Raw genomic sequence first — 23,256 nt, 5'->3', positions numbered from 1 at the left:
TTTGTATATAAAGTGAAGACTGTTTGATTTCTGTCGCTATCTTGTATAAAAAGTGAGGAATGTTGGATTTCTGTTGTTATCTTGTAGATGAGACGAAGCTTGTTAAATTCCTTATGATGTCATGCTGATGAGGTGAGTTCTATTAAATTGCCGTTGCTATTTCATAGATGAGGTGATGGTTGTTGGTGTTTTATTGCTATTGTGTATATGAGATAAGACCTGCTGAATTTCTGCTGTTATCTTTTAACTGAGGTGAAGATTGATAGGTTTCTGTTGGGATTCTGTAACAATCCTGTAGGTGAGGCGCGGATTGTTAAATGTATGCCTCTATCTCGTAGATGATGCTACAGTGTATGTAATAGATGTGGTGGTAACTGTTGTATTTCTGTTTCTGATGTTACAGTGTATGTAATAGATGAGGTGGTAACTGTTGTATCTCTGTTTCTGATGTTACAGTGTATGTAATAGATGAGGTGGTAACTGTTGAATGTCTGTTTCTGATGTTACAGTGTATGTAATAGATGAGGTGGTAACTGTTGTATCTCTGTTTCTGATGCTACAGTGTATGTAATAGATGTGGTGGTAACTGTTGTATTTCTGTTTCTGATGTTACAGTGTATGTAATAGATGAGTTGGTAACTGTTGTATCTCAGTTTCTGATGTTACAGTGTATGTAATAGATGAGGTGGTAACTGTTGTATTTCTGTTTCTGATGTTACGATGTATGTAGCAGATGAGGTGGTAACTGTTGTATGTCTAATTCTGATGCTACAGTGTCTGTAGTAAATGAGGTGGTAACTTTTGTATCTATGTTTCTGATGTTATAGTGTATGTAATAGATGAGGTGGTAACTGTTGTATGTCTGTTTCTGATGTTATAGTGTATGTAATAGATGAGTTGGTAACTGTTGTATTTCTGTTTCTGATGTTACAGTGTATGTAGTAGATGAGGTGGTAACTTTTGTATCTATGTTTCTGATGTTACAGTGTATGTAATAGATGAGGTGGTAACTGTTGTATGTCTGTTTCTGATGTTATAGTGTATGTAATAGATGAGTTGGTAACTGTTGTATTTCTGTTTCTGATGTTACAGTGTATGTAGTAGATGAGGTGGTAACTGTTGTATCTCTCTTTCTGATGTTACAGTGTATGTAGTAGATGAGGTGGTAACTGTTGTATGTCTGTTTCTGATGCTACAGTGTTTGTAGTAGATGAGGTGGTAACTGTTATATTTCTGTTTCTGATGTTACAGTGTATGTAATAGATGAGGTGGTAACTGTTGTATTTCTGTTTCTGATGTTACAGTGTATGTAATAGATGAGATGGTAACTGTTGTATCTCTGTTTCTGATGTTACAGTGTATGTAGTAGATGAGGTGAAACTGTTGTATGTCTGTTTCTGATGTTACAGTGTATGGAGTAGATGAGGTGGTAACTGTTGTATGTCTGTTTCTGATGTTACAGTGTATGTAGTAAATGAGGTGGTAACTGTTGTATGTTTGTTTCTGATGCTACAGTGTATGTAATAGATGTGGTGGTAACTGTTGTATTTCTGTTTCTGATGTTACAGTGTATATAATAGATGAGGTGGTAACTGTTGTATCTCAGTTTCTGATGTTACAGTGTATGTAATAGATGAGGTGGTAACTGTTGTATTTCTGGTTCTGATGTTACGATGTATGTAGCAGATGAGGTGGTAACTGTTGTATGTCTAATTCTGATGCTACAGTGTCTGTAGTAGATGAGGTGGTAACTGTTGTATCTCTGTTTCTGATGTTACAGTGTCTGTAGTAGATGTGGTGGTAACTGTTGTATCTCTGTTTCTGATGTTACAGTGTCTGTAGTAGATGAGGTGGTAACTGTTGTATGTCTGTTTCTGATGTTACAGTGTCTGTAGTAGATGAGGTGGTAACTGTTGTATCTCTGTTTCTGATGTTACAGTGTATATAATAGATGAGGTGGTAACTGTTGTATTTGTTTCTGATGTTACAGTGTATGTAGTAGATGAGGTGGTAACTGTTGTATGTCTGTTTCTGATGTTACAGTGTCTGTAGTAGATGAGGTGGTAACTGTTGTATGTCTGTTTCTGATGTTACAGTGTCTGTAGTAGATGAGGTGGTAACTGTTGTATCTCTGTTTCTGATGTTACAGTGTATATAATAGATGAGGTGGTAACTGTTGTATTTATTTCTGATGTTACAGTGTATGTAATAGATGAGGTGGTAACTGTTGTATCTCTGTTTCTGATGTTACAGTGTATGTAATAGATGAGGTGGTAACTGTTGTATGTCTGTTTCTGATGTTACAGTGTATGTAGTAGATGTGGTGGTAACTGTTGTATCTCTGTTTCTGATGTTACAGTGTATGTAATAGATGTGGTGGTAACTGTTGTATCTCTGTTTCTGATGTTACAGTGTCTGTAGTAGATGAGATGGTAACTGTTGTATCTCTGTTTCTGATGTTACAGTGTATGTAGTAGATGAGGTGAAACTGTTGTATGTCTGTTTCTGATGTTACAGTGTATGTAATAGATGAGGTGGTAACTGTTGTATGTCTAATTCTGATGCTACAGTGTATGTAATAGATGAGGTGGTAACTGTTGAATGTCTGTTTCTGATGTTACTGTGTATGTAATAGATGAGGTGGTAACTGTTGTATGTCTAATTATGATGCTACAGTGTATGTAATAGATGAGGTGGTAACTGTTGTATGTCTAATTCTGATGCTACAGTGTATGTAATAGATGAGGTGGTAACTGTTGAATGTCTGTTTCTGATGTTACAGTGTATGTAATAGATGTGGTGGTAACTGTTGAATGTCTGTTTCTGATGTTACAGTGTATGTAATAGATGAGGTGGTAACTGTTGTATCTCAGTTTCTGATGTTACAGTGTATGTAATAGATGTGGTGGTAACTGTTGTATGTCTGTTTCTGATGTTACAGTGTATGTAATAGATGAGGTGGTAACTGTTGTATTTCTGTTTCTGATGTTACAGTGTATGTAATAGATGAGGTGGTAACTGTTGTATTTCTGTTTCTGATGTTACAGTGTATGTAGTAGATGAGGTGGTAACTGTTGTATGTCTGTTTCTGATGTTACAGTGTATGTAGTAGATGAGGTGGTAACTGTTGTATGTCTGTTTCTGATGTTACAGTGTATGTAGTAGATGAGGTGGTAACTGTTGTATTTGTTTCTGATGTTACAGTGTCTGTAGTAGATGTGGTGGTAATTGTTGTATGTCTAATTCTGATGCTACAGTGTATGTAGTAGATGAGGTAAGGACTGGTAAATTTCAGCTGCTGCCTTGTATAGACAATGTAATGAATGTCGGATCTGTGTTACTATTCTGTAGATAAGATGAGGATTGTCGAATTTGTAGATAAAATGAGGATCGTTAGGCTTTTGTTGTTTTCCTGTAAATGAGGCGATGACTTAGATGTATATTACTATCTTGAGATCAGGTGAGGATTGTTGGTTTTATGGCGCTATATCCTTTATATGTTTTGTGGAGTGATTATCTATCCCTATCGTATAGGACTGTACAGCAGAACTGTAGCTCTGATAAAATATTGGGGCAGATCAGAGATAATATGTTAGGAGATTTTCATATCCAATTTAAGAGGGGCTTTACCACAATGAAAATTTTACACCACACTAACCCCACTTTAAAAAAAACTCCACAAAACAAAAAACAAACACTTGAATTTGTATTGATTATAATCTTCTTTAGTAAGTTTTTTTAATTTCAAAATTAGCCCAATTGTTCTACAAGATCCTCTTCTGGGTGCGTGGGAAAGGGGGGGGGGGGGATTTTGTCCCGTCTGTCTCTGACAGTTGTGAGCAATTTGTCTTATTGTGTCATCAAGTGTAGTGGATCTCTCTCTCTCTCTCTCTCTCTCTCTCTCTCTCTCTCTCTCTCTCTCTGCACTTGTAAGTAAACATTTCTTTAAAGTCCATATCTAAAGGTTTTTATTTACTGAAATGTGAAGATCATCCTGATTTTCCTATAGCCTTTTAATCATTGCGTAAGTAAATGTTTTCATACAGCATACATCAATAGTAAGTGGAAATTCTAACTGATACACTATGCAGCACGATAGATGTACGAGACTGGTCAGTCTGTTTACGGAACGGACATTTTTTTTCTCGAAATTGTAGAATTATACATATATATATATATATATATATATATATATATATATATATATATATATATATGTGAATGAGAAAGCAAACATGAAATGGTCTATAAAAAGACTATTGGTCGTGAATAGACCTGCTTTTGTGACTCCGCAAATATCGCCTATGGTTAATACATTTAGTGGCGGATTTAGCGGGGAGGGGTTAATTGAGGTTGTAATGTAATTCTACCCCTCTTTGGTTGAACAATTTTGAGTAAAACTAGTCTTTTTTACACCATTGTGGGCTTTTCCCTTCCCTTCGATTTTTGGAGGAAAATGTACAAACTGCAAGTAGGTCACAACCCCACCCCTCCCCCGCCCCCTTTGAAAATTCTCTGGATCTGTATCTTCATACAGTGTACTTACCAACAAAAACGCACGAGGTCTTACATTGCATTTAACCAATGTCAACGCCAACACTTGCATGATTGATAATTAGATAATTCAAATTGGAACACAATTGTTTTTCTTTCCTTTTTTATGAATCATCTAGTTTTGTTTTAAAGCCATATTTAATTCGAATTTTATAAATATGATACAGATGATATATACCAACAAACTCACATTAGTTAAGCGAACTGTTTACTTGATATAGGCCTAGCTAGCAACCAATATTATAATGCAGTCTGATTTAAACCAAACCCCTTCTCATATCGTCGTCAGGTTTTAATTCTTAACTTCTGAAACGTTCTATCTATACAGTATGCGTGTAAATATGTATATATGTGTTTTTTGCATGCTTACCTCGTGATATTTTATTTGTCTGTGATAGTCAGTTTAAGAGCTCTGTAGAGCTCATGTTATTTGTTGCTAGTTGTGTACAGTGCCGACTTTGAATAAAATTTACTTACTTACTTACAGGAGAAGAGGGGGGGGGGGGGTGGTGGTGGTGGTGGTGGCTTTACTGAATCAAACTGTTTTACAATGTAAGCAACAAATATCATCGATAAAAATAATAACGAAAAATATGTATAAGTTTGATGATTTAGATGCTGATTGAATCATAAATGGTTTCAAGACTTATATTCTAAAATGCGATCTTTTAAACTTGGTGAAAATGTAATGCAATTTTAATTCTGTGTGGAAATATTACGATCGGGATCGTAATACAGATTATTTAATGACAGTATTATAGAAAATCCAAGGTAAACAACTTTTAAAAAGCTTCTGTAGAAGGCAAATAAATCTCTGACTTATCGGACAAAAATCAATATGTGGTAATAGAAAAGTTTAACAATGAGTCACGTTCCTGTCTGAACTGTCAATATATCATGTCAATAAGACTTGTTGAACTTAAGACAAATGTTAAACCGATGGCTCCAGAAAATCCGTGTGCAGTGGCACGCTGTTGATATGCATGCCTCTGATGTTTGAACAAAAAGTGCTACTGGACAACAGAAAAATGCTATGCTGTTTTGCGGAAATGTTGCACTAAAAGTAAGTCCCTTTATATTTTGATGATTATTTCAACATTAACATATATGTCAAATGTTGCGTCAATAAAATTGTTATTTAGGCTAAGCCTTCCTCTTTCATAGTTTAATCTGGTAATAGAATGGAGTTTTGATATACTTTTTGTTGTTTATTTGTTGTACTTATGAAAGGAAATAACAAAGTTAATTTTGATAGTGTTTTATTTCATTTATTTAGGATTTCTTTCACCGTAAACATGACCACCCCTCACAGGCAGATTTGGCACCAATCAAGTTCTGTTATTTCTGAGGTGGATCACAGAGATTTGGCAATCATCGGGGAATATCTAGAGGGTCCACCTCAACTGCTGAAACACAAACGCGTGGAAAGGTAATTAAATCTGATATAATAATTATCTGCAACCAGGAAATATACATGTAACATACTGTATGATTATTCAACAACTTATTGTCAAAGACAGTTCTCAATCCCTTCATAACACCCCCTCCCAACTTTATTTCTTTTTATATTTCTGAATTTTTACTAATGCATTAGCTTTAGCAATAACAGTGGATATTAATTTTGATCTTTATATCCATATATCTGTAGATAACAATGCATGATTTCTGGATGATACAGATGAATGCATATATTTATTAATATCTTAGCTTCATTAATTGATTATTGATAATTAAATCTTTAAGCAGGAGAGATCAGTTCACTGAATTTGCTTGTTCAAACATAATAACATGCAGAATATTCCAAATTTTAACATATAGCTATCTTTCTTCTGATTTTAATCTTGCACTATGTAAGAGATTTGACACTCTGTAACAGATGTAAGTGATATATAGCCAGACTAAATTGAAACTTTCATACATTGCTGTAAAAATATTAAAGAGATCTCAAATCTCAGGTTATTCAACAGGCAATAAAATCAAAATGGAAGTCAAATAACAGGAGCTGTGGCAAAATTGGAATACACTGGTCTTTAATTCCAGCCTTCAATCTGCCTCCTGTGTTTGTATCAAGAAATAGGTGTCAGTATTTTCTTTGTTAAAGTACACCACTTTAAGTAATTGAATGAATTCCTCTCATATTTTTCTTTTTCTTAAATGGCAGTATGGACTTACATGTATGTTCTATGGTCACTTGGAACATCAGCGTACTAACTTTATTTATTTACCATGATTACCTATGTCCTTGACAAGTCCCTGCTAGGAAGTTCAGAACAAATATTTTAAACATCTGTCTGTCTGACCTGAAGGTTTATAAAACTTTTATCGTACTCATACTCAAACTCAGCCATTTTTGTTTTGGGTATAACTCTGAGCAAGCTTCGAAACATACTTGAAAAATCTTGAGCATGTACTCCGTTTGAGTGTGAGAATGATTTTATAAAAGTTTTATACCTTCACTTTTGAGTATTTGTACGATTTAGAGAACATAGTTTGAGTCTGAGTATGAGAATGTGCTCAAAAAAGTATTCTAACCTCCTTGCTGCTAGGAGAAGTCATCACACGTCTGATCAGAGAGGTTAAGATTTCATAATGTGCAATCAAACCTTGTTATTTCAAACTTAGTGGGGCCAAGAAAAAACTTTGAGATATCTAAGGGTTCCAGATTTTGAGGTTAAAATACATATAGAAAATGTATTAGGGATTTCCAACTCACTTTTGACAAATTCATGGTATATTGAGATATTGATGTTCAAGAAACCGTAAATTAACTGTATTTGATTTGCTCCTACCTGTTTTATTGGGAATACTAGCACACTGATAAAAATTTTGTTTCAGGGACCCAGACTATGACAATATAGAGAACATATATGCAAGACTTCCAAGTAAATCTCCCTCCCCCAGACAACTAAGGCCAGTACACATCACATGTGAGTGTCATAAAAAAAGTCAGACACTTGGAACAGGTAAACATGGCCGGTCGAATGAGAGGGGCAGCTCAGGAGAAGAATCTGAGGAAGAGGAAGGCAAGTATCATGTACATGTGTGTAAGCTTTTAGAGTTATGTCCCCTCTATTGTGAACAATATTTACACATTATCTTTTAGAGTTATGTCCCCTGTATTATGTACAATATATACATGTAAACTTTTAGAGTTATGTCCCCTGTATTGAGTATAATATATACATTTGTGTAAGCTTTAAGAGTTATGTCCCCTGTATTGTTTACAATATATACATGTAAACTTTTAGAGATATTGTCCCCTGTATTGTGTACAATATATACATTTGTGTAAGCTTTAAGAGTTATGTCCCCTGTATTGTGTACAATATATACATGTAAGCTTTTAGAGTTATGTCCCCTGTATTGTGTACAATATATACACATGTAAGCTTTTAGAGTTATGTCCCCTGTATTGAGTACAATATATACATTTGTGTAAGCTTTTAGAGTTATGTCCCCTGTATTGAGTACAATATATACATTTGTGTAAGCTTTAAGAGTTATGTCCCCTGTATTGAGTACAATATTTACACATGTAAACTTTAAGAGTTATGTCCCCTGTGTTGTATACAGTATATACACATGTAAGCTTTTAGAGTTATGTCCCCTGTATTGGGTACAATATATACACGTTAGGGGTGTGTATTGCTCCAGATTTTCCGATACGATACGATGCAATATTTTCTGATGCAATATCCGATATATTGGATATACAATGTAGTTAAGCATTTTCTGAAGTAAAATATCAAAATTTTAAAAAATGAAGTGGTTTAATATCTTTTATTTCATAACAAAACCAACAATGACAATTAAAGTCTGAGAAATCTCCGATGTGTCACAATGTAAAAGCGGGGATTAAAGTCTGAGGAATCTCCGGTGTATCACAATGTTAAAGCGGGTATTATGAACTTCGATCCCGACTATTAAAAGGGCTATTTTTAAACACGACATTACATCATATCGTATCATCGAAACACTGTATCGTATATCGCTGGAGAGGCGTATACCGGTACATTTCGATATATCGATATATTGATTCACCCCTAATACACGTGTAAGCTTTTAGAGTTACATCCCCTGTGTTGTATACAATATATACACATGTAAGCTTTTAGAGGTATGTCCCTTGTATTGAGTACAATATGTACATGTGTAAGCTTTTAAAGTTATGTCCCCTAGCTGTGTTGTGTACAATATATACACGTGTGGAAGCTTTTAGAGTTATGTCTAATGTATAACTTTCACAAAGGTATACATAAACTGTTGTTTTCATTTTTCTGAGTATAATGAATTCAGTCTCTTATGCTAGTGGAGATTTGATTTCATGGTTGTATATTAGAAAATTCACGAAAAAAAAAAAAATTAAATCAACTGGAAAATTATACATTTTACCGTCATGTACTATGGTCATTTGATAGATGTTGACCTTGGGGTGCTGTTGAAGATGCTTGATGGACTGAGCAAACGACCAGACAGCAAAATTTCCTGTCAGGCCTTTCAGGGCGTACTAGAGGGGTTTTCCTGTCAAGAGGCCCTCAAAGGGGAAGAAATTAATAAGGTGCCTTCTTCTTTGTCAATTCTTAAAATAGGTCATGACACTAAACTAAGTGTTGAAATGTAAGAGAATATGCATATGACAATTATGTTGTGTGTTTGTGAGCGGTTATGATAATGAATGTTTTCGTTGTGTTTATAGGTTTGCCAGTATTTGGAATCAGAAAGCTTAAAGATAAAAGAGATGACTTGGTGTTTGATAAGTAAGCTGTGTGGAAATGTGTCTAATGTGATTCTGCTTCTGGAGAGGAATCTTGTGAGGAACATGACCCAGGCTATCAGTGCCTCCGCTCAGTGCCTGGGACCGTGTTTAGAGACACTCATAAATGTTAGTAACTTAGTATTCAGGATAGCACAGATTTCATTTTATGGGGCTACAGTAAAACATGGTTATAGTGAACACGCTTATAATGAATTCACACTTACAGCAAAACACGGTTACAGTGAACATGCTAATAATGAATTCACACTTACAGCAAAACACGGTTACAGTGAACACACTTATGATAAATTCACACTTGCAGTAAAACACTGTTACAGTGAACACATTTATAATGAATTCACATTTACAGAAAAGCATGGTTACAGTGAACACACTTATAATGAATTCACACTTACATTAAAACATGGTTATAGTGAACACACTTATAATGAATTCACACTTACAGTAAAACACAGTTACATTTAACGTACTTATAATGAATTCACACTTACAGCAAAGTGATTTTTATTCACTGTAGTTTTAAAACATACATATATCATAATGTTATTGGATATAACGAATAATGAATCAAATTTTTTTGTCCCCAGCACTTCTCTATAAGCATGTTATACTGTATTCTGTTTTCAAGATGTGTATTACTGAAATCTCACTATAAGAGAAGAAATAAGATGTGTATTACTGAAATCTCATTATAAGAGAAGAAATAAGATGTGTATTACTGAAATCTCATTATAAGAGAAGAAATAAGATATGTATTACTGAAATCTCATTATAAGAGAAGAAATAAGATGTGTATTACTGAAATCTCACTATAAGAGAAGAAATGAGATGTGTATTACTGAAATCTCATTATAAGAGAAGAAATCAGATGTGTATTACTGAAATCTCATTATAAGAGAAGAAATCAGATGTGTATTACTGAAATCTCATTATAAGGGCAGTCTTCGACGTTAACCGGTGGCCCGATGCCCAAGGCCAGTAAAATCTTGATCGGGCTTCTAAAAATATTTAACCCAGGAGTCCGGAGGGCCTGTAAATGTTTTATTATATGTTTTGTATATATTACAAATATAGTGCGAGATTGACTCAGACTTTGTCATGACTTACAGGTAGCAATGAAATTTCGCATCGAAAAATGATCAACCATCCTGCCTTTTATGAAGTATACGGAGGCACAGGCACTGGAAGTTAATGTAAATATATAGTATATAAAAAATACATGCACATACTATATATTTACATTAACTTCCAATGTCCGTGTTGGGATTCCCGTGGGGTTTCGGGTTAGAATAGGTCCTCAGTACCCCTTTGCTTGTCGTAAGAGGCGACTAATAGGGGCGGTCCTTCGGAGGAGACGGCAAAAACCGAGGTCCCGTGTCACAGCAGGTGTGGCAAGATAAAGATCCCTTCCTGCTCGATGGCCATAAGCGCCGAGCATAGGCCTAAATTATGTAGCCCTTCACCGGCAGTGGTGACGTCTCCATATGAGTGAAATATTTTCAAGAGGGGCGTAAAATAATATTCAACCTGTGTAGGGAGGAGGCTCGTCAGTGAAATTCCAAACCTCACAAGCGTATTTCGCAATCATAACCATCAGATCCAAATAATTAAAAAAAAAAACCCAGTAGTACAAGGAGAAAAAGAGATCGAAAAGTTAAGCCCCATTGGACCGAGGGTGGGCCTTTGCTGAGATTTAATTCGGGAGAAAACAATGTTTTGTACGTGGTGTAAACAAAACACAGTAGAACATGAGCTTCTGATGTCAAAATAAAATAAGATATAATAATGTCAGTTGTTCTTTAACTATGGTCATCTGGATATGTATTTTCCTACAGTATTTTGTACCTTGCAAATGACAAGTGGTCAAATTAGAAAAAACATTTTGGGCCATTAAAATATTGTTCGGGCTTGCAAAATTATTATACTGGGAGGCCCGAAGGGCCTGTGCTTCACAAAGTTTTTCATGAAGACTGTAAGAGAAGAAATCAGATGTGTATTAATGAAATCTCACTATAAGAGAAGAAATAAGATGTGTATTACTGAAATCTCATTATAAGAGAAGAAATAAGATGTGTATTACTGAAATCTCATTATAAGAGAAGAAATAAGATGTGTATTACTGAAATCTCATTATAAGAGAAGAAATCAGATGTGTATTAATGAAATCTCACTATAAGAGAAGAAATAAGATGTGTATTACTGAAATCTCATTATAAGAGAAGAAATAAGATGTGTATTACTGAAATCTCACTATAAGAGAAGAAATAAGATGTGTATTACTGAAATCTCACTATAAGAGAAGAAATAAGATGTGTATTACTGAAATCTCACTATAAGAGAAGAAATAAGATTTGTAGAAAAACATTTTCCTGTAGAAATTTTGTTCTTTAATAATTTGTAAGTTGTTGGACAGATATAGATATTTTAAGGGGACTTAATTGTCCTTACAGAAAGCAAATTATGTTGTAGTGTGACATGTTATTTAAATGGTTAGATCTACATGTAGCTCCTAAAGCACATGCATTGGAAGCAAAAGTATCTGTCAAGGATTTAACAGGTTGACCATGCTAAATATATACAGGCCAAAATCAATTTTGCTTGGTCAGGTCCATTGGTCAAAAGTACCATATAAGTAAAATTTTGTAGCGAGGATTCAATTTTGGCATTATTAGCGACAGTGTTGAGATCGCTAAAATTGAATATCGCTAATATTTATTCCATATCAGAAGTAATAGCTATCTTTCCTGGAATTATAAAGTCACAAAAATTAGCTCTCGATAAATATATATACCCAATCTTTGTGGACAAATTGTTTCGATTTGTGTCTCGCTAAAAATACAACATATACGGTATTTAGCTCAAACTTTGGAGAGAAGCTATATCCATTACAAAATTACAATGTATGCATCATATTAAAAATATGGATACTAAGTGTAAAGGAAAACAATTCTCTGTCTTGCAGGTGGTGGGTCATGAGAGCCTTAAGGATGATTGGTATGAGTCAGTCCTGAGTGATTTTGTGCCCCTACTTCTGGCTGCCCTGTCTATGGAGGATATAGCCTTGGAACACAAGTACAGGATTGGATGTTTCTTCCATTGTCTAGGAAAGGAGCAGGACTTCTTAGGAATTATTGAAAATCGAGTCCTACCAATTTTATCTGGAATGAGGAATTCCAGTTCTAAATTAAAGGTACACATAACACTTGTTGTATTTAGTTCCTCCTAATTTTGAAGTTCTCAGCAAAAGCTTTTTGGCACCAGTCGTTTTTCAATTGAATTGCATGCACATTCTGCCCAAGGCTATTTAGTGTTGACTGTGTTATTAGGGAACACTTGTTTCATGATCATTAACTGGAAACCAGTTATTTATAAAGTGAACTTTGTCATATAAATGTTACAGATTTCCTTTACCAGTAAATCACTCACAAAAATTGCAGGTGACCTCATAAAGATAGAGCTTTTACTTACATGTATATCAGAAAGGGCAAATTTTATTATCAAGTGTTTTGATAGATTGCCTATTTAGAATTCCTGATTAAAAAGTTACAGGTAGTACAAAGGAAATCAATATTCCATGTAAATGTCATCATTTATATGTTTATCACTTCAGTACTTTCAGTACTTTGATTCATTATGTTGGCAGGTTCTGTAGAACAATTGTGTTGAGCATTATTGTTACTGACATATGGTGACTTGATAATTTTTTTTTAATGGTAAATGAGTGTAAAACCAGGTAAAAATTGGCAGTTTACTTTGTAATTAGGGTAAATTGATGCAGCCATGTCATTCAGTCCAAACTTTTGTCCAACTGGTACGATCAATTTCACCAAACTGAATATGTTATGGTTATAAAGTAAGAGCATTTATTCAAGATTTTGTCTAAATGGAATAAATGTTTCATAATCAAATGTGTCTACTTCCACTATATGGAAATGAGATTAGTTTCCAATAAGACCATTGCATAGAGAATAATACATGGCAAAATCTGTACCACACTCCAGTATCAGCCCAAGGGCTGCAGGCTGATATTGGTGGAGGGTTGATATTGGTGGAGGGTTGATACTGGTGGAGGGTTGATATAGAGTGTGATACAGATTTTGTCATGTATTGTTGTTTTTATTATATATTTGAAAATAGGGAATTTTATGGGATCATTAATGGATAAAGTTAAAAACAATGATTAAGCCTACTGTTTTTGAATGATTTAAGATATCTAATGAATATTGTTTTAGTTCTTTATAGTTTAGTATTACTACCGGTATTTGCTAAAAATTATCGTTACATTTTGACCAATTCTATCAATTCCTCGAGTTCTTCAATTCTCCTCGCTAACGATTCCAGTGTTCTCTCTTCCATTTATATCTTTCTCCATTTGTTTACAAAATTATATCGTCTGCTTCCAAGCAAAAAAAGTCCGAAGTACTCCGAATAAAAACTATAGGGGTGTTCCAGAACAGCACGATAAGGGGTGAAATAAAGGGTGCTGATACAGGGCGTGTGATAAAGGGCGCTTGCCTGTGTTCATATCAGGGATGCAGAAATCCTGTATTATATAACAAATATATAATATACAAGAGTAACCAGTATATTGAATACTTTATTTCACAATTGTAAATATATAATGCATAACAGTAATTTTGAAAACATAATGTGTATTACAATAAGATTTTTCTGTACAGATATTTTGAATCTTTCGATAACAGGAGATCTACACTAAAATTTTGGGAGAGGTTGTGAAAAATGAAGACTCTACGATGTCTGGTAGTGTTGACCAGGGAGTGACCACTGTAGCGGTCAGCATGCTCAAAGAGGGACCTTGGTAATACAGTTTACTATCAGCATCTTACATAGATTTCTATTTCTAAGCTTATTAGTTAAACTTTCAGGAAACATAGTTTGCTAGCTGTTTTATGCACAATGTAAGTATGAAAAGGTGAAAATAACAAACAGGGATCAATCTCAAAATTAAGAGTTGGGCAAACACGGATCCCTGGACATATCAGCGGTTGAATCAGGTGTCTAGGAGGAGTAAGCCTCCCTTGTTGACCGGTTATCTTGATAAGGTGAATGGAGTAATCCATATTCAATGTCAGTGTGTAAAAAATGGCCTAACAATTGGTATGAAACATGTCAGACAGCATTTGTACAAATCTGGACACATTGATTCTATGCAATGTTGTCTGGATGAATGAGTTATGGGATAACTGAACCACATTGATTAAATCTGACAGATATCTTCTGGATCTTGGTAGCACATTTGCTTCTGAACTCTGTCACTTGAGACTAATCCTTGTTATTGGCAGTGGTTGTATGTGCGTGAGTATGGTGGTCACCCACTTGGATATATGGTTTTTCTTCAGGACTCTGGGCTTCTTCCCACACTAATGACTCACTCATGCAAACATTTGTACAAAAGCAGAGAGAAAAAACCCTCTAGAAATATGCTCTTTAACTTTGCTTTCTACTGTATATTATTTTTTTTTTCCGAATGTTGTTGGTATCTGCATCAATGAAACTCAACTTATATTTATTGAGTAAATTTGAGTGTATATCAAAAACTACATATGTTCTGGTACTAGGAGAGGTTCTACAGATTATAACAGATCTTTTAGGAGTTCATGTACTTAAAGATTAGCTGCAAAAGTAATGTATTGTTCTCTTCTACATGTATTGCTGTGATTTCTCTTTTATATTGACCAGCAGATTGGGAGGTCTTGTCACTGTTTTATATTTCATTTTACAATGACCAGCAGATTGAGGCACTGTGTATCGTATTTTACAGTGACCAACAGATTGAGGCATTGTGTATTTTATTTGACAGTGACCTAAAGATTGAGTCATTGTGTATTTTATTTGACAGTGACCAGCAGATTGAGGCATTGTGTATCGTATTTTACAGTGACCAGCAGATTGAGGCATTGTGTATTTTACAGTGACCAGCAGATGGAGGCATTGTGTATTTGACAGTGACCAGCAGATTGAGTCATTGTGTATTTTATTTGACAGTGACCAGCAGATTGAGGCATTGTGTATTGTATTTTACAGTGACCAGCAGATTGAGGCATTGTGTATTTGACAGTGACCAGCAGATTGAGTCATTGTGTATTTTATTTGACAGTGACCAGCAGATTGAGGCATTGTGTATTGTATTTTACAGTGACCAGCAGATTGAGGCATTGTGTATTTGACAGTGACCAGCAGATTGAGTCATTGTGTATTTGACAGTGACCAGCAGATTGAATCATTGTGTATTTTATTTTACAGTGACAAGCAGATTGAGCCATTGTGTATTTTATTTGACAATGACCAGCAGATTGAGGCATTATCACTCCTGTGTATTTTATTTGACAGTGACCAGCAGATTGAGGCATTATCACTCCTGTGTATTTTATTTGACAGTGACCAGCAGATTGAGGCATTATCACTCCTGTGCATTCTCGCAGAGACAGACAAAGGGAGGACCACTGTAATTAATGATGATGAAATTCTCCCCACTGCCCTCATCTGTGTCCAGCAATCTAAGTGCAGGTAACTCATCTCATAGTGGACTAGGAGTTGTATTTTGAACACTTGTTACAGTTTGCATTGGAATAAAGTATATAGATCTAGAGACATCATACAAGTGGAAATGTTGGAATTCGAATTTAACTTGCATATTTTTTTTTTATTTGTAAAATTAGAATACATTGTTGTTAAACTTAGGAATGGCTCAAACTTTTGACTGAATCTCATAGTATGATTTGCTTTAGGTGAACACCAGTTAATAAAAGATTTGTTTAGAGAAATAACTTTGGAATAAAAAAGAATTTGATCCAGTTTAAGACAGATTATAGGTCAGTGGTTGTTATCACTCAAGATGGGGGTCGGGTTTGGGGGAATTGGGGGAACTCAAAGTAATTTTGTTCTAATTTCATTGTTGTGACTATTTCTTGTAATTCATGTTTGAATGACTCATGTGCTGTGATTGACTCGTGTGATGTGAATGACTCGTGTGGTATGAATGCCTCATGTGGTATGAATGACTCGTGTGGTATGAATGACTCGTGTGGTATGAATAACTTGTGTGCTGTGAATGACTCGTGTGCTGTGAATGACTTGTGTGCTGTGAATGACTCATGTGCTGTGATTGACTCGTGTGATGTGAATGACTCATGTGGTATGAATGACTTGTGTGGTATGAATGCCTCTTGTGGTATAAACGACTCATCATAATAAAAATTTGGATGTCTTAATTTTTTAGGTGGATTCAAAACTTCCAATTTACTGTGAACTCTAAGTCATGTAAATCATAATTCAAATTTTGTGCAAGTAAAAATTAGAATTCCAATAACTGATAAAACTCTTTATTATATACCCATCAATGTATCGTTCTTTGATACTGTGGATTTCACAGCGTGTGATCCAGTTTTCCGGATCACCAAACTGTGGTTTTCTGATTCCGTATCAGTATCCTCTAAAACTGATGCCGTCACAATGCATCAACGCAACGTTTCTTGTGGAAAATATTGGCCGCGTCACAAACAAAACTGCGTACACAAAATATAATTTCACTGTATGTCTGTATTTTTGATAATTTGGATTGCATTTAGTATCTTATAAATGTGGATTTAAAATGCAGAAGGGGGTATATAATGAATTTATCATTACTACAGTAACTTGATCCGAAGAGTTGGATCACGTCTCGTTGACAGGCGTGGATCATCTGATCAAACTCGACGCTTCGCGTCTCGTGTGATCTGATGATCCGCACCTGTCAACTCGACGTGATCCGACTCTTCGGATCAAGTTACTGTAGTAATAATATATATAGATCATACTTGATTTCAGTTTGCTGTGTAACATATGTATGAATCACATGTCTGACCTAACAGTGATTTCATGCTACATTTGTCGTCTGCTCAAGGTGACATCCAATGAGAGGAGATGTTGCATGTCCGTCTTGTTTTATCAAGGGAATAATCTGTCAAGAAATGTAATTTGTTTATTGTAATTATTTGCATGTAAATGTGCTAATTTGCATATATTGTAACTGATTACTTTTATTAATTGCTTTTTTTGATTTCATAATTATATATATTACAGAATCGAATCAGTTTATATAGGTATGCAGATTTATTGATATTCAAACTTTTAAGATTTTATCATGCATATTTTAGAAAAAGAAAATGTAAACCAACAGAAGCTTTCTTTTACTGTTTATTGCGCACATTGACATTTTACAATGTTTTTGTTTTTTTAAGAATCTAATGTAGTATTACATGTATACACACATAGAGTATATCGGGAAGACATTGTGTCCAAATAAAATGTAATACTTTAAAGTCATTAATTTTTTGTGTGTGGGTAATTTTCATTTATTTTAGTGATATGGACATTAATCTCACTATATTAAATTCAAATCCATCAGGAAGAAGCAATGGTGGATCCAGGATTTCAAAAAAAAAAAAATGGCGGGGGGGGGGGGGGGTTCACATGTGAAAGTCAAACATTAGCCAAAATACTCAGCCATTGTGGGTGCCAAATCTGACGTTTTCTTTTATATATGTTAGCGATGTCATGTAAATTTGTAGGCTCCTCTAAATCTGCCACTGAGAAGGTAAACTGAAAACTGCAAATAGAATAACAACTCTTTAAGCATGAAAAGAAGCCTCCCCCAACATGCTTATTTCTTAACTCTTTCAAACTCCCACAAACATGCTTGTTTTTCTGAAACTATGAAAAGTAGAACCACACAAAAATAATTGACTCAAAAGTAGCCAATATATTGAGGTGTACTTTTTGAAATGGGTTTAAGAATGATATACATCAGGGAAACAAATGCTTTCTTTTTTCAATATTATCTTTAATAGATCTATGCATGCAGTATATGAAGGGGATACAGAATATTTCTGTTTAACATGAATGCTCCTTTTAAGTTTTTATTGTATAATGTGTGTAATGTACTCATACACTTTTTATCCTATTCTTAAATTTTGCCTGCATGTGGAACAGAAAAGTTTATAGATATGTTACCCTATTAAAATATTCATATCCTGCTGTACAGACTCTTGAAGTTTGTTTTATAATGTCTCCAACCTTTCCTTGTTATAACATGAACAGACCAATGCATGTTCAGACAAATTACCTGTAACTTAAATTACCACCTGATGTATGCTTTTAAATACTCACCTTTAGACTGTCATTTATGAAAAAAGTTATTTCTAAATTCATATTGAATTTAAATTCATTCATGGTGTTTTAAAGTTTAATTTTAGTCACAATATATTAATTTTTATATGCATATTCACATCATCATGCCTTTGCACAGATTAAATTTTCATTGATTCTTATCATTTTTAAGTTTTATACTTGTGCATGTAAGTATACCAATATTTACATTTTTCAAGAAATTAGAGTTTGGAACCACATTAACTGGATTATCTACATCAATGATAATTTTCCTCATTACAGTTTCCAACTTCACTTATCCATACAACACTCAAATTTTTTTGTTCAGTGCACTGGAGCTACAACCATTTTGTCATTTACTCTTTGTCTTAAAGTTACTTTCCTTTGAAACAGATTAGTGAGACAGAGGGCGTTGGTGTTGATGAACCATGTGACCATCACTAGACGGCTGGGACTGTGTAAGGAAGTGATGACCCACTTGTCCCACAGTCTGCTGCCTGGTCACCAGGCTGACAAAGTACAGGTTGGGGTCAGGCAGGAGAGGGAGGGCAGGCTGTGGAGGGGGCTGGACAGTTACGTGGAAATGTTAGCAAAACTCTTCTGTAAAGAAGGTAAAGAATGTTGGGGTACACAACTTTTTGAAAAATAAGGGTAAAGTAGTACATCTGTAGTCTGACATAACTTTTTTATTTTTCATAATTTCACATTTATTTTAAGAGATATATAATGCTGAGACTTGGGAGGGGGTATCATGATTTCAAATGTGAGATTTATAGATCTAGTATTCTTGAAAATTTGTCTAAATTTTAGGAAGTGCCATGCAGTTGAAGTTTGGAGTGTTGAGATGTAATGTATAGATTTATATGAAACATTTTCAATTTTAGATTTTGAGAAAAACTTTTTTTTTTAGCTAAGATAGAAAGGAACAGCTTACAGAAGGTAATAAAGTGTGGGTACAGACCAGGATGTGATGTCCAGCTATTGGTCAATTGTTCCGTGGCCATTCTGAATGTCTGTCTATGGCCAGCTCACAGAAATAAGCAGGATTTGAATTCACTTGACCTGTCCAGCTTCACAGATTGTGAAGTTCAAAGGTAAGGTACTGACCATTGTTGTCCTACACACTCCAATATTTTTAAAGTTTTTATGAAATGATAGAAAATGAAGATGTTTACTTTAATGCATAGGAAGAAGTATGGGAAAATCAACAGAGCCCTGGTACAGATGGTGTGGGATTCCTTTGGAAATTGTATGTTCGAGTTGTTGTCATTCTTCTCTAGGAAACTCCGAAACATTTTAGAGTTAGCTCTGCAGGCCAGGGAAGGCAAACATCTCTGTTCAGAGCATGAAGCCAAGTCTGCCGGTGGACTGAAGGTTCTGGATCGACTTGGATTTGCTGATCTGTACGCTGTTTTTGAAGAAAGAGAGGTGGATCTTATTGTGATTCTTCTGGAGCTTGTGCTTGTTATGTCCCTGTGTTCATGTAAAAGTTTCTCAGATTTCTTTCCTACTTCTGCCAAATCAAATAAAAAGTCTTCAACTGCCAACTCAAAATCAGACATCTCCACACAAGGGTCTCTGACTCGTCCTGGTTCACCTTTGAAAAGCAGACCGACAAGTGCAATAGGTTTGTCCTCCGTGTCAGAAGAGGAGCGTCGTCAAGGACTCAAACAAAAGGAGATCAGTGCAGAGCGACGGTTGCTAAGGAAGTGCCTGTATGAACAGGATGTGGTTCGAGTGGTACTGCCTTTCATTCAGTGCTCACATTTACAATGTCAGGTAAGAATTAATTGCATTTGAAAAAGGTTTTGATTTTGGTCTTGTCTTCTTATTCAGAAGCTTCTACATGAGGAAAAAATATATCTTGCTGTGGCCCTGAACTCTACATTTAGATATATCAACAATGTTTCATCTATTAACAATACTCATTTTCATTCATATGTTGATTTGATAGGTCCCAGTGAATCTCATAATAAAAGACATTACAGTCTTCCATATCTGCTTCATAATTGGATCTAGCTTTCATTCACCACAACGGTTAACAGAAAACTAACTACTCATCTTTATGACAAATGGAGTGACTTCAGCTTCTCTTGTCATCACCTGTGTGTGGTGTTTATATCTCTCAGCTGATTTGATACATGAGAGCATGTTCTGAAGTCTGCATGTCACAAATTCTATGGTCCTTATGATGATCTGATTTGCAATCTATGGTCCTTATGATGATCTGATTTGCAATCTATGGTCCTTATGATGATCTCATTTGCAAATACAACCTGTCAAGTCGAATGCTGTCTGACGTGTTTCATACCGATTGCTAGGCCATTCTTGGCATACAGATTTTAACTACGGATAACTCAGTTTACCTGATCAAGATATAGGGCTTAAGGTGGGTGTGACCGGTCGACAGGGGATGCTTACTCCTCCTAGACACTTGATCCCACCTCTGGTATGTCCAGGATTCCATGTTCGCCAAACAGTTGAAAAGTCAGTGCTTTATTCAGAGCAAAATGCATTGAGACAGCATAGGTTTTTTTTTTCTGAAGAAAATGTTTTTATTGATATTTTTTACAGGTTTTCTCTTGTGAGATCCTTAGAGCTAACATTCAGGCCATAGAGGAAAGGGAGATAACTCTGAACAGCCTTTTTGGTCCAACCAATGCCAGCGCCAGTGCCAAACTCCGGTGAGAAAGTTTACGTGCTGCTGGGATTTCTGTTTTGTTCTCTGATGTACTTGCATGGATCCTATAGATCTTTCATTTTGTATCGTAATTTGATAATTTTGTGTGATATATATATATTTATACACATTTATATCATACATGTACTGCTCTTCGTTGTTTACAATAATGGCTAGTAACAACTTGATATGATTTATCAATATATTTCCATCTAGGGGTAGACAGTAGTGAAAATAGTTTTGGATTGATTAACGTTATTCCAACGTCATTTCTCGTAACATCATTTAAATGATTTCATACCATTTTGATTGCCTATATCTCAGTATACATGTTGAATATCTGAACCAAACTGCATGTTCATTAGTTGCTTGTTAAGGTGGTTATCTATTCATCAAAAAGTTAATTTGGTAAGTTTTACTATAAGGGCCCTTTTTCAAAGGATGGCTCTTGTATTTTGCAGTCTTTCATTGAACTAATGTCTTAATGGTTTTGTGTTTTGCAATCTAATACCTGTACAAGATAAAACAATTTTCTATTTGATTTTGCAGTCCTCAGTCAGCTGTGGCATCCATATCTACTGACCTCCGCCTTCAGCAGGCCCTTCATACTATGTCTCCACATGTGGCTCACATTGTCAAGGATGCTCTGGGGACGAGGCTGGCCCCTTCCACCCCACACGTGATCCCCAGGGTAGAGGAAGAACCGGATACAAATTCAGAAGCTGTGTCCAGACTCAGTCAGTGTAAGTGTGTGGCTGTGATATCTAAAATAGTGATATTTAAATAGAGATATCTAAAATAGTGATTTCTAAATAGTGAAATCTAAATAGTGAACTCTAGATAGTGATATCTAAAAAGTGATATCTAAAATAGTGATATCTAAATAGTGATACCTGAATAATGATATCAAAAACAGTGATATCTAAAATATCATATAAGTATAGCTGATAATAGTGTATCTGAACTGTCATAAGATTATACAATTGTAATAGTGATATCTGAAAGTGTCAAAAGATTACAAAACTGTAATAAGATTATAACAGTGATATTTAAAGTGTCATCAGATGATATGATTGTAACAGTGATATCTAAATGTAAAGTGCCATAAGATTATATATATTCCTCCCATTAGGGTGTTTTGTTTTACCTAGTCAGATATTTGTGAAAGTGTGTTATCAATAATGGTACAATAATGGTACATTAGATATTCTAGATTATTTATAAAGTATTTCTTTTTGCTGAGTTGGACCAATGATTTATCAGAACTGAGAAGCAAATTGGCTATTCTGAAAAACAAATGCATTTATTTGGAAGATGAAATATTCAAAAGTTTTTGTTAAGAATTTTATTTAACCCATCTTCTCCTTACATGGGCTTAGTGGATTTTGTACCCATGAGTCATTGTACATTTGTGTCACTGACCCACTGATATGAGGCAGGTACTTACAATATGTAGCCCCTGTGGTTCTGCTTCTTTAATGGCTTGAACAATTGGAGTTTAGGAATATAAGTAGAGGTTAGTAATACATACTTAGTACTTAGAATTGTCGTGGTGTTTCGATCTGCAGATGTGATTGACAACAGACCCAAGTCTAGACAGACAGACTCCATTCCAGAAGTGCCCAAGCCTGTTCTTGATCCGGTAAAGCCTGTAGCTCTCCAGTGTAGGGATCTCCTGTTACAGGAGGGTGGATCTAGGATTTTAACACCACTATTTGCTTCTTCTCTGGAAGTTAAAAAGCTATGTGCACTCCTACTGGGGGATCTAGTGCGTTTTGGAAATGTGAGTGTATATTTTGGTTTATTTGAGAAAAAAATGCTTGGGATGTCAAAGAAGTAACGATATGTTTCTCCGTTTAATGATTATTGAATGTAATAATCATGAAGATTTATTATGGTTATTTTTGTAATTTATGTAGTTACTTTTCATTTCTTTTTTCTTCTTTGAATTTTCTGGAATCAGGTTGATGTACACATGACCCTGTCACAACTGGGCTGTATGCAAAAACTACTAGACTTCTTAAGAACCAATACCAATAATGAACTAATAGAGATCATTGGTGAGACTGTCACATGA

At 35.0% G+C, this 23,256-nt stretch overlaps 1 protein-coding gene across 2 annotated transcripts in view; it reads left to right on the top strand.

Moving 5' to 3' along the window:
- The first annotated feature begins 5,319 nt into the window (after positions 1 to 5,319).
- Positions 5,320 to 23,256, top strand: part of LOC125656090 (uncharacterized) — a 23,620-nt gene continuing 5,683 nt past the window's right edge. The window contains exons 1-15 of one of the 2 annotated variants that reach the window (XM_048886674.2): positions 5,320 to 5,617; positions 5,831 to 5,983; positions 7,390 to 7,577; positions 8,973 to 9,112; positions 9,251 to 9,436; positions 12,294 to 12,521; positions 14,035 to 14,150; positions 15,731 to 15,859; positions 18,893 to 19,110; positions 19,410 to 19,593; positions 19,687 to 20,278; positions 21,074 to 21,183; positions 21,729 to 21,922; positions 22,748 to 22,962; positions 23,143 to 23,239. In XM_048886674.2, coding sequence (XP_048742631.2) covers positions 5,850 to 5,983; positions 7,390 to 7,577; positions 8,973 to 9,112; positions 9,251 to 9,436; positions 12,294 to 12,521; positions 14,035 to 14,150; positions 15,731 to 15,859; positions 18,893 to 19,110; positions 19,410 to 19,593; positions 19,687 to 20,278; positions 21,074 to 21,183; positions 21,729 to 21,922; positions 22,748 to 22,962; positions 23,143 to 23,239 — 2,731 coding nt within the window. In that variant the 5' untranslated portion in view covers positions 5,320 to 5,617; positions 5,831 to 5,849. Of the gene's footprint in view, positions 5,618 to 5,648; positions 5,728 to 5,830; positions 5,984 to 7,389; positions 7,578 to 8,972; positions 9,113 to 9,250; positions 9,437 to 12,293; positions 12,522 to 14,034; positions 14,151 to 15,730; positions 15,860 to 18,892; positions 19,111 to 19,409; positions 19,594 to 19,686; positions 20,279 to 21,073; positions 21,184 to 21,728; positions 21,923 to 22,747; positions 22,963 to 23,142; positions 23,240 to 23,256 lie in introns of those variants that run through there. The other variant, XM_048886676.2, reaches the window with a different exon arrangement.

The sequence above is a fragment of the Ostrea edulis genome, chromosome 7 (genome assembly GCF_947568905.1).
Source record: "Ostrea edulis chromosome 7, xbOstEdul1.1, whole genome shotgun sequence".
Lineage (NCBI taxonomy): Eukaryota > Metazoa > Mollusca > Bivalvia > Ostreida > Ostreidae > Ostrea > Ostrea edulis.
Note: the sequence above shows the minus strand (reverse complement) of the source record. Positions and strands in the feature narration are given on the sequence as shown.